Below are 10,999 nucleotides of genomic sequence, written 5' to 3'. Positions count from 1 at the left end.
AATATTCAATAATTTTAAATAAATAAATAAGTAAATAAATATAACCAGCTGCATAAAATAATTCATTTGCCATTGTATAAAAAAGTGGATCAAAATAATCAGCTGCATAAACTAACATTAAATAAAGTCAATAAATAATATTGAATAAAATTTTATTTTAAAATATTTAAAAAAAATGGGTATTGAACCCAATTAATAAAAAAAAACGCAATTGTTATTTATAATCCACCAACTCTCAAATAATTTGACCTATAATTTAAGCCACAGACAAAAAGGAAGTCTTAAACAGTAATATTCGACGATCATACATTTATTTAAAAACACACATCCTTAACATTAGCCTTGCAGAACAAGTTACAGCAATTGGGATGCTTGTGGGTGTTGATATTGATGTCCAAACACTCCTGCTGATTTCGGTTGGGCAACCTAAGCAAACCTGCAAGAAAATGTAATGGTAAATGAAGAACAATTTCATCAAGGATATGAGTGACCAAACTTACTTAGCTTATTTTTCTTGTCGCGAACGGCATTGATGTCGTCGATTTCATTTTTGCAGGAAAGGACCCAATTGCAGGGCTTATCCCATTCGGAGCAGGTGAAATCGCAAACGCACTGATACTGAAGATTTCCCTTGCACCGAGGATTCGAGTTTGTGACCACTGGGCAGAGTTTTTGGGGGCACTGGGCTGAAGACAGCTCGGTGGCAACAACAAGGAGCAGCAGGCTCAGCAGAATTTTGGCAACCATTTCGAAGACTTCTCAGATGAAATGCCAAGCGTGTCGAGCCTTTTATAGTCTATTCCAACTTAATGTGGGCTATTTTTAATTCGGCCTTTTTTGCAATTGTGTAAATACATGGAGATATGTGGGTATAAAAGCAGGCTGCTTTTGGGTGGATCATTTGAGTGACCTGGTAACCAACATGACGGCCACACGAGTTCTGCTGATTTTCCAACTGCTGGCTTGCTTGATGGCCATAATATCGGGCTGCAACCAGAAGTCCTGCTATCCATTCATTGGCCTGAACAACTGCGATGGCAAAGGCTACAAGGAGCCCAAACTTCCGCCTCGGGACAATGCCTGCTGCGGACCCCATTGCGTCTACAAGGCTCCAAATAGTCAAAGTACTGGTCCCTGCAACTGCCAAGCCGTGAATCGTTGCCTCCTGGACACACACTGTGGCGCAGGCCAGCCCTTCACCTTCGTATGTATGTCCGATTGTGATCTAAATAAGAAAAATGCCGAACGCTTGGCAGCTGGATTTGCCCGTGAGTATTTAGATAATTCAGAAAGTTTCTTTGCTTAATTATATAACATTTTATGATCTGCTTAGGTCTTATTTCCTTTGCCTGGGCTGAGAAGAAGTGCCTGGGCATGAACACCAAATGCGGCATTAATTGTTGCTGTCGTGAGAATTGTCCTAAGCAGTTTTGTAAATTTTAATGCGCTTAATAAAGGTTTAAAAAAAAATTAAAACTCTGCTTTCGGTTTAAATAAAAGCAACAAAAAGGATTTTGGTGCCGCATTCAAAATTCGCGCTTAAATTCAAATAACACCCATGCAGTGTTGTTAAATACCCACAGTCTCTCGCTCTCCATGCAATCGACATTAGTTGCCAGTTTGCCCAAGGAAACCAACAGCAGTCGTGGCCGAGCGGTTAAGGCGTCTGACTAGAAATCAGATTCCCTCTGGGAGCGTAGGTTCGAATCCTACCGACTGCGAGAGAAGTTAAATTTTTTTTTACTTTTAATTATAAGATATTTATTATTTAACGTTTATTTATAATTTTACCACGTATAGCTGAACTTATTAACGTGTTAATAAGTCCTCCTCCATCAAAATCTTATGAAATTGCTTGATCTATGGCTTTCGCACATTTGGTAAACAATTTGGGAATACAAATCCCCAACCCCTTCTATTTTAATTTGTTTTTCTTTTAAACATATTTATGCAGTTTGTTTACAATTTGAGAATTCATTCATACTGCACGTACACAGAACACCCTGTTACCACACATGGCACTGTTGTGGGCACATGCGTTGGCTATCGATAACCGATAAGAAAACATATGTTGTTAAGTATCTAAATCTTGTTCTCCACAAGAAGTAAACAAGCACTTTTCTTATTTAGAAATGAAAGCGTAAGAAACTGTTTTCGTAAATTGTAAAGTTTCTAAAGTCCTTCCCCGCCATTTCAGTGCACTCAAAGACAGATGCCGAGTCTGCCTGGGAGTCAGCCAAAAAATGGTAAACATTTTCGAGAGAAAACAAGAAGACCTGCGTGTTTCGATAGCACACATGATCTCTGAATGCACTGGCTGTGATATTGAAGAAGGGGACACTTTCTCCGAGCTCATTTGTCCACCATGTCTGGAGGATGCCCATAGTGCATTCGACATTATTGGAACCTACGAGCGCAGCTACAGGATCTTCTGTGAGGCACAGGATGCGGTTCTTGAGGAGGATTTCCAAGACGGAGAGGTGTACACAATATCGGACAGCGAGAGTGGGACATCGCACGATGCGGATGGGAAACAAAAGTGCAATTACAATGCGGATGAAATCTATGAGATATCAGAAGATGAGTGTGATCGAACCGTTGACACCAAACCGGAAGACTCCAGTCAGCAACTGGATAAAAGTGAATCCAAAGAAGGCGGCTTAGCGGACAAGAAAATAGAGGAAATTCCACCAACTTCAACTGCTGCATCTGCTGATCAACTAGGGGAGACTGACACTGAAAAACTATATTCCAGCGCCAACGATTTTGTTGGCCGTCGGAATACCTACAAGTGCTCCTACTGCAGCAAGTCCTTTCCCAATCGATCCTCCCTCGAGGCGCACAATCGCATCCACACGGGAGAACGACCATTCAAGTGCCCCAACTGCCCGCTGTCCTTCCGACTGAAAAGCTTTCTTGATCGGCACGCCATCCGATATTTGGGAGAACGACCTTTCAAGTGCGACATCTGTTCCAAGTCGTTTCTGGACCAAAGTAACCTGTACCACCACAAGAAGATACACTCCGACATTCGACCCTACGTATGCGCTTCCTGCCCGAAGGCCTTCCGGTTCAAGAACCACCTAGATTGCCACACAAGGAATCATATGGGCGTACGACCGTTTAAGTGTGACTATTGCGGTAGGAACTTCGCGACACGCGGTAATCTTGACTGCCACATAAGGACACACACGGGCGAACGTCCCTTCGAATGCTCCATTTGCCACTCGGCCTTTTTGGATTTATCGAACCTTACTGCACACATACGGATCCATTCGAATGAACGACCTTTCAAATGTGATAACTGCGACAAGCGGTTTCTGGATAAGTATCGCCTGGCGGCACATAAATTAACCCACTCGGTAGAACGACCCTACAAGTGTCCTGACTGCCAGTCCAGTTTTTTAACTCCAACCAGCCTCTACCATCACAGAAATCTACATATGCCAAAAGGACCTTTTAAGTGTGAGGATTGCGGCTTAGCCTTTAAGAATATAAGTCTCTTTCGAAGGCATGTCAAGAGTCACGGCAAGGTGCTAGAAAGAAACTTCTCTTCCATATAGCAAATTATTATAATTTGAATTATCTGTTATTCAAGAATGTTTTCAAATTCGATAACAGTCGATAATTAATGCGCCCAACAGCCCAATGTTATGGGAACAGGGTGTTTATGCATCCTGCAATCTGAAAGCAACGCCGAAATGGTAAACAAACTATTCCCTCTTATACATGAAATATCTAGTAAATACAACCACAAATTTATTGTAAGTACGTTTGATCAATTTGGTGGAAAGGCGATATGTTAGTTTCGTTCAATTTCAGGGTAATGGAGAACAAGTGTCGGGTTTGCCTGACAGACTCCGAAAACATGGTAAACATTTTCGAAGAAAAGCTGGATCTTGGAATTTCAATAGCCCATATGATTTCCAAATGCACCGGCCTTAAAATTGAGAAAAAGGACTCATTTCCGGTCGCAATTTGCCCACCTTGTCTGGAGGATGCCCACAGTGCGTTTGCGATCATGGAAACCTACGAACGCAGCTACCAGATCTTCCGGGAAGTGCTGGACGCGGTTCTCGAGGAGGATGAAATCATCGAGCTATCGGACTCCGACGAGGGAGTACTCATCGAAGAAGAAGAAGAGGAGGAGGTCCATTCAGAAGGAACTATGGCGTCCACTTATGAAGAGACGGCCCAGGAAGAAGTTAATAGTGATCACCCCGAAGAAGTGTGTGAGGATAAGCGTCACGCCTGCACACAGTGCCACATGTCCTATCAGAGTCCACGCCTCCTAGAGCTGCACATTCTGCGACACCACAGAAGGAAAAGACTTAGTCCAATGTCCTCAGCGGACAACAACGAAAATACCGAACCGATAATACACACCAGCACGCACACCGCCAAAGGAGAGAAGAGGAAGCAAGCCAGCCAGCTCGCAGGATATCCTTTGTACAAGTGCAACCTCTGCGGCAAGACCTTCCCGACCATATCAAACTGTCGCCGCCACTATAAGACCCACACGGGGGATAGGCCCTTCCAATGTGATATTTGCCAGAAGTCATTTTCAGAAATGGCTTCGGTCAAAAGACATAAGAGGATTCACACGGGCGAAAGACCCTTCAAGTGCCACATCTGCCAGTCGGCCTTTACGGATTCATCTGGCTTACACCAACACAGGCGGATTCACACGGAAGAAAAGCCGTACAAGTGCGATCTGTGCGAGAAGGTCTTCAGGTCGCAGTCAGATGCCCGGAAGCACATGAGGAGCCACACTGGAGAAAAGCGACACAAGTGCTCCCTATGCGAGAGGGCTTTTACCCAAATCTGTGGTCTGCGTAGGCACTTGGCACTTTGTCATGAGGACGAGGCCTAATTAAATTTGAGCCTTATAACAAGAATATTTTTTGTTTATAAAATATAATCCCATCTAAGAAAATTTCAAACGTGATATTTTAATAGCATATGTATGCAAAATACATCGAAAATAAAAAAATAAAAATTTCTTTAAATATTAAAAAATATATATATTTTGAAGAAAAAAAAATTAACTTAGTTCAACGCAGTCGGTAGGATTCGAACCTACGCTCCCAGAGGGAATCTGATTTCTAGTCAGACGCCTTAACCGCTCGGCCACGACTGCTCTTGCAACGAATGAAGTCAAAACCAGTGTTAGCTTAGATGTAAAGAAAATGTAAAATGTATAACCCATAGCCAAGTTTAACAGCAAACTTTAAAATATGCTGAAATCAAAAATTTTAAATTCTCTGCCACAAATAAAGGGAATATTTTTGACCAACTGTAATTTATTTGTTTCAATATACATTTATAAATACGTTTACAAATACATTTATAAATATTCCTCCATACTCCACTACATTGGTAAACAAATCGCGTTTCCATCTGACTATCAACTTGGTAAAGTTCAGAAAAAGTATACAAAAATGAAGCCGACATTGGGCAAATATTCATTTGGTTTCTCTTTGATTTCCGTGAAATGCATCGTAGTACAAAATGAATAGTTCAAATCATATTCACACTTACAAAACGAGGTCTACACTAAGGCAATCTTCTTGCTATTTTATATGTTTGTGGTGCGGTCGAGGACTTATAATTTATAATTACTGTCATACATCGTATATTCTGTGCGGTGTCTGGTGTACATTTCACATATAAAAATATACGTAATTAAAACCTGTTAGATCACAAAGGAAAATGCTAATAAATAGGAATTTGCTTAGACATAAGTACATGGATACATGTGGTCGCGTTAACTAACTAAGGTACGAGTTCAACTGATACATTGTATGTTTGGCTCTTCGAAAAGTTATTAAAAAGCATAAAAACCGTTGTCAAAAAACTGCAATTTCCGTTTTAAATGCACTTTGCAAAAGTATACATCAATTTATGTTTCACTGCTAGCGCGGCTGATAATTTTTACTTGCTGCACATCGATATCATATATTAGAACTATATGTATGGGGTCTTTCGGGCTCGGTTTCGATCCGATGTTCCTTCAAAGATTCATATCCGACTGCAACAACCAATTTTGACACAAAAGCGTTAAATAGTTGTGTGTGCGTGTGATAATAGCGACCAGGCCTAAGGGGCCACCTTGCCAACGTCCTGCATCATGACCAAAGATCCAACCATCGCCACTAGCGTGCGGTCCAGCCAAGTCACGGGGTTCGGGTACAGGAAGCCGCCCTCATAGAAGCCCAGATGACCGCCGTGGGCCACCTCCACGTAGGCTGTGTTTTGACGCGTGGCTGAGGGGAAAGATTGAATAAGCAAGCTGATAGCAAATTGAGATAGAGAATAGGGAGACTTACTGGCATACTCCTTGATGGGATGCAGCAAATCTTCTGGAATCAAGGGATCATCCTTGGCATTGATGAAGATCATGGGCTTCTTTATCGAGTCGAAGTAGAACAGCGACGAGCTCCACTTGTACAACTCCTGGGTGGAGGGGAAGTTGTACACTCGCCTCGTGTAAGCCTCATCCAATTCGGGCAGAGTGGCAGCAGCGATGATCTCGCGCTCGTTTAGATTATGCCGAGTCTTCACCTCGTCGGACAGGAGGACATGTCGATGTCGCAGGATAATGCTCTTCACATTCTCAGTCATGATGTACAGGTAAAAACGACGGAAGTTTTGCCAGTTGAGCAACCACTTGGTGCCTCTGAAATAGAGATATTTATCATTTAGCTCAGCATTCCAATATAAATAGTTTGTACAGCAACTCACTCGACGGCATTGTAGCCTTGGCATATGGATATGCCACCAATGACGCTGTTGGGCTTTGTCTTCTGGTCCTCACCCATGTACTTGGTGACCAAATTGCCGCCCAGACTGAAACCAACCGCAACTATTCGACTTTGGCGGTACTTCTGGTGCAAGTGCTCCACCATGGCCGCGAAATCCTCCGTGTGGCCGTAGGTAAAAATGCGTGTGGAGGTCACCTGGACACTGCGCAGTGCGCCAATGTGATTTAGCACCGCACAGCGGTATCCATTGCACTGGGCCAAGTGCACGAACGTGCGAATGTACACCGATTCCGAGCTGTTGGCGATGCCCGGACAAATGGCCACCGTGATGTCATCTTCGGAAGTGTTGGATACGTTTAATACAGGCAATGCATCAGGATTAGACGGAGAAACTTACCCTCCTGTTCGTTAAGTGGCTGGTACAAGTCGTAGGTCAATGTGGAACCATCCTGCAGCGACATGTACACTCGTTCTCCGAGTGGCCAGGGACACCGCACTCGGCCCACAATGCTGTGCAAAACTGTTTGGACATGGCCACTAAAGCCCCAGAGTCGCGGGGGAATGTACCTAAAAAGTGTGGAAAGAATGGGATTATTACAAATTTATATTCCTAAGTCAGCAAATAGCGTATGGGTCAAAAACCTACAATAAATGCGGATTAAGCTATACATAGATATTTACATTTTATTTTATTCTGAACTTGTTTGCCCTTGACATTGCACTTTGAGTTATGGCAATGATAAATCTGCACACAATTGCTTCCAGTTTAGTTAGCAGGCAATTTGCCAAATTTGCGCAAATATAATTCATACAAATTGAATTTTGATCTGCGTCCAAGTTTTTCAATGCGATGACTTACAATTTCGAACGAGAATGCCACTAAATGCACAAAGCCGCAATTCAGCAAACAGCATTAGAACCAATTGAACCTAATTGAGTACACGCAGCAACACCAGAATTAGATGGAGAAAGTCGGATGTTCGCCACTAAAGGTACTCTCAATTGAAAAGTATATTTTAACAATTTCGAATTTAGAATAAACAAAGTAAAGAGGTATAAGGGGGTTCACTTATACTTCCTGTTCTTTAAAGTCCACTCTTTTTTGAAATCAAACTTATTTTAATTGAGTTGATTTAAGCACTTTACTAAGTACTTTTCCCTGCGTGTAGCAAGAGTCATGTCATCCGTGCAAAAACGTGATACCATTTTGTGTATCCATTTGTGAGCTCGGCAACAGTAGCCTTTCAATTAGTATCAATCAAAGTAAAATGGTGAAAAGTTTGTGGGCAGGGGCGTGTCCACTTTGGGAACTGGCACAAATGCCGGCGTATCTAGCTTTTAAATTTTTAATCAGTTTCAAGCATGAATTTCCGAACGTTAATCAATATGACACCGTGTACTTAATAAATAATGCCCCGCATACATATAGAAATGTATCGTAAAAGAAGATAATGTGTTCGCTAGCCTAAAAGCAAAAACAGCTGCCATTCTTTCCCACCTTTAAGTTTAAATTTTCAGCTAAAAGCGAGCGACACACGGTGCTAATGAGTCATCCTAGGTTTCTTTCCATTGCCGCACCCCTTGAAAAATCTTCTTAGAGGAAATTAGAGCCTCTAGACTCTACGGCACTGGATCCTACTTTGTTAGTAATTGTGTACTATATAAGTATTCTTATATCACAGTGGCAATATAATCCCACTGTTTATGAGCCAATTTGGGAAAACACTACGTAATTATTTACTTAACTTAAAGGTCGCATTTTATGATCTGAGGAAAAATAACAAGTGATAGAACTTTTAAATACACAAATACATGTATAAAGTGATACTCTTTTGAAACCAACTTTCTGTGCATAGAAAAGATGAAAATAAAATCCAAAAAAATTAATTACGCTAGTAAACGAGGTCTATTGTTCAAATTTCTAAGCTAACATCGTGGGTAGAACAAATGCACAGTGAGGTGACGGAAATTAATAGGCACTCGAGCATTTTAGCAGAGTAAATCTCACCTTTCAACCGGTTTGTCAGGTGAGAAATCACAGGTGAGAGGAGAAGAAAGCTGCGAGCGGTCGAGAGAACGCTGCTTACGCAATCTTTGTTGTCAAACAAAAGCGGCAGACGACTGGGCAAAAAGCCAAAACAAAAAAGGCAAAACATTCACAGGTAGTGCCGGCATTTGAATCGCCAGAGCACAAGTGCTTAAAAGAAACTGCGCCAACAATTCGCCGGCAATCTTTTCATTATCAACCCACATTTCAATATAGAAACGTATGTATATATAGACATACATATGTATATATAACTTGAGGAAACCCCACGCGATTATCGAGTGACAGGGAAATTTGTGGCCAAAATCGGGTTGCTAGGCGTTAGTCGCCGTCTTAACTGCGTAATTGTGGGGCGAACTTTGAGCTATACTCGTATTGTTATTAATCCTTATCGCGCCTTCTGGCAGACATGTAGAAAAAGTAAATTAAAATCCAAAGAAAGATTCCATTTAATTATGTGGCGGCTTCTGGGTCCCGAGGGAGAAACGCCGAGGGCTTTCACAGATTTACACGAAATATTGCAAATCGAATGAAAATTTTCCAGGCGCCCCACACACAGCCAACGAAAAATGTTCGTCAAGGAAACTACGAAAGTTCATCATTAATTTTTCCCTTAATCTTAATTTCTCTATCACTAAGCTGATGACCTTTGTTAAACTGGCAAATAGAAATCCTAATTGAAAACAATTTCTATGCCCGATAGCCTATTGAATTTTTATTTAGCCTATGACCGCAGAAGTACATTTATTATGAGTAAGGGGTATTATTTCACCGATAACGAAACTTGAGACAGGAACGAGTGCTTTTTATTTTATACAGGGGTACCTATATATTGAACACATGTGTCACACAAACCATTTTATTGACTGATAGTGGTGGAATTGCATTTAATCAATGAGTTCGTAGCTGCATTTCGCAGATAGTAGCTGCAAATGCTGATGAGTTTCTGAATTATTTAGACAGGGACATCAGTTTTATTGACTAATTGCCATTCATAATTCATTCGCCAGCTGGGAATTCGACGAACTGCGTGAAACAATACCTATTATTTTGCACATGCGAGTTAATTGGTGGTTTAAAGTAATTTGAGATGATTGCCGATATGTTTATCAGTGAAACTGACTGGCGTAATTATGTCATCGGTGTAACTAATATTTTGGCGCGACTGTGATGCTGATGGCATAGTAAGCAACTCAGCTGCAGTACTTAATTAAACTCCTTGAAAAATGAGTAGTTCTATGACTGATATAGAATCCAATTGCTTTCTATGTATATTCGTTATTCTGCGGTTATTACACATCATAATACTAACATTATGATGATACAAACATATTTAAATCAGGATTTTAAAACGAATCTTAACTTCAGCTATGTGCTACAATATCGATTGTGACGGATGTAATCTTACAAGGGCCACACCTGTGACCCTGTGACGCAAGGACCAAAGGATGATTTCCACACGACTACGCCCCGCTTGTTACCCGGACTACTTACGGTTCCCGCAGGACGGGCGCGATCTTGTAGAGGCAGTCCAGGAACTGGGCGTCCAGGCACCACACACTGGGCTTCAGCGGCTGGCTGTGGACATTGAGGATGCGGAACAGGATGCACACGATGACGGCGATGAGGGTGAGGAAGGCGGTGGACATGGTGGCGCTGTGTGCTTCAAATTTCTAGCCAGGATCCGAGGATGTGGCCCGCCTTGTCATCCAATCTAACTCCGCTTATCCTGCAATTTTGCGCACCTCCTTGCGGCTTCTCCGCGTGTTTTCCCGCGTAATTCGCGTTGCTTGTTTTCTTTCTCGGTGCGTTTGCTAGTTTTTTTGGCTGGCGAAAATATGTTAACACTTTCCACGCAAACCGGATTTAAATGCTGCTCGAAATTTCTGAAAATTCGCCTGCTGCGATTTTTTTCAACTGATAGATGTGGTGTGACCGCTGGCGGGGCTATTTGAAAATACCGACTGCGTGGGCGGTGCTGAGCAACTATCGGTTGCCTATTTTCAGTATTTTAAGCTTGGGCGCCAAAATTAAAACGTTTCAAATAATATCAATATATTAGTATTGTGCATGATCGAATGAAATCAATTATAACATTATAACATTGTAGCTTTGCCTTTGAAGTAGTTGACAAAGTAAGTGGGGACAATTAGCTGTGGTATTTTCTGCGCATCGGCTAAATATAACA

The 10,999-nt window shown here is 41.8% G+C and overlaps 5 protein-coding genes and 2 non-coding genes across 8 annotated transcripts; 4 read left to right on the top strand and 3 right to left on the bottom strand.

Annotated features, from left to right (window-relative positions):
* Positions 1 to 314: 314 nt before the first annotated feature.
* On the bottom strand, positions 315 to 747 carry LOC120458513. The gene is made up of 2 exons (XM_039646184.1): positions 501 to 747; positions 315 to 436 (listed from the first exon to the last, which is right to left on the bottom strand). Exons 1-2 carry the CDS (start codon positions 745 to 747, stop codon positions 315 to 317), a joined length of 369 nt encoding a protein of 122 aa, XP_039502118.1.
* Positions 748 to 844: 97 nt separating this feature from the next.
* LOC120458836 lies at positions 845 to 1,443 on the top strand. The gene is made up of 2 exons (XM_039646659.1): positions 845 to 1,268; positions 1,334 to 1,443. Exons 1-2 carry the CDS (start codon positions 923 to 925, stop codon positions 1,441 to 1,443), a joined length of 456 nt encoding a protein of 151 aa, XP_039502593.1. The 5' UTR covers positions 845 to 922.
* A 196-nt stretch (positions 1,444 to 1,639) lies between these two features.
* Trnas-aga lies at positions 1,640 to 1,721 on the top strand. Its single transcript has one exon. It is a non-coding gene; the product is annotated as a tRNA-Ser (tRNA).
* Positions 1,722 to 2,070: 349 nt separating this feature from the next.
* Positions 2,071 to 3,577, top strand: LOC120458387 (zinc finger protein 37-like). The gene is made up of 2 exons (XM_039646006.2): positions 2,071 to 2,140; positions 2,198 to 3,577. The coding sequence occupies exons 1-2, from the start codon at positions 2,133 to 2,135 to the stop codon at positions 3,561 to 3,563; spliced, it is 1,374 nt and encodes a 457-aa protein (XP_039501940.1). The 5' UTR covers positions 2,071 to 2,132; the 3' UTR covers positions 3,564 to 3,577.
* Positions 3,578 to 3,625: 48 nt separating this feature from the next.
* On the top strand, positions 3,626 to 4,936 carry LOC120458388 (zinc finger protein 879). 2 transcript variants are annotated; one of them, XM_039646007.1, is made up of 2 exons: positions 3,626 to 3,764; positions 3,823 to 4,936. In XM_039646007.1, exons 1-2 carry the CDS (start codon positions 3,730 to 3,732, stop codon positions 4,871 to 4,873), a joined length of 1,086 nt encoding a protein of 361 aa, XP_039501941.1. In that variant the 5' UTR covers positions 3,626 to 3,729; the 3' UTR covers positions 4,874 to 4,936. The 2 variants fall into 2 exon arrangements, with proteins under 2 accessions (XP_039501941.1, XP_039501942.1); XM_039646008.1 differs by having other exon boundaries at positions 3,695 to 3,768.
* Positions 4,937 to 5,058: 122 nt separating this feature from the next.
* Positions 5,059 to 5,140, bottom strand: Trnas-aga. The gene has a single exon. It is a non-coding gene; the product is annotated as a tRNA-Ser (tRNA).
* Positions 5,141 to 5,283: 143 nt separating this feature from the next.
* On the bottom strand, positions 5,284 to 10,737 carry LOC120457049 (abhydrolase domain-containing protein 2). The gene is made up of 5 exons (XM_039644224.2): positions 10,306 to 10,737; positions 7,162 to 7,331; positions 6,745 to 7,099; positions 6,330 to 6,679; positions 5,284 to 6,266 (listed from the first exon to the last, which is right to left on the bottom strand). Exons 1-5 carry the CDS (start codon positions 10,458 to 10,460, stop codon positions 6,100 to 6,102), a joined length of 1,197 nt encoding a protein of 398 aa, XP_039500158.1. The 5' UTR covers positions 10,461 to 10,737; the 3' UTR covers positions 5,284 to 6,099.
* Positions 10,738 to 10,999: the final 262 nt, after the last annotated feature.

This window comes from Drosophila santomea, chromosome 2L (assembly GCF_016746245.2).
Source record: "Drosophila santomea strain STO CAGO 1482 chromosome 2L, Prin_Dsan_1.1, whole genome shotgun sequence".
Lineage (NCBI taxonomy): Eukaryota > Metazoa > Arthropoda > Insecta > Diptera > Drosophilidae > Drosophila > Drosophila santomea.
Note: the sequence above shows the minus strand (reverse complement) of the source record. Positions and strands in the feature narration are given on the sequence as shown.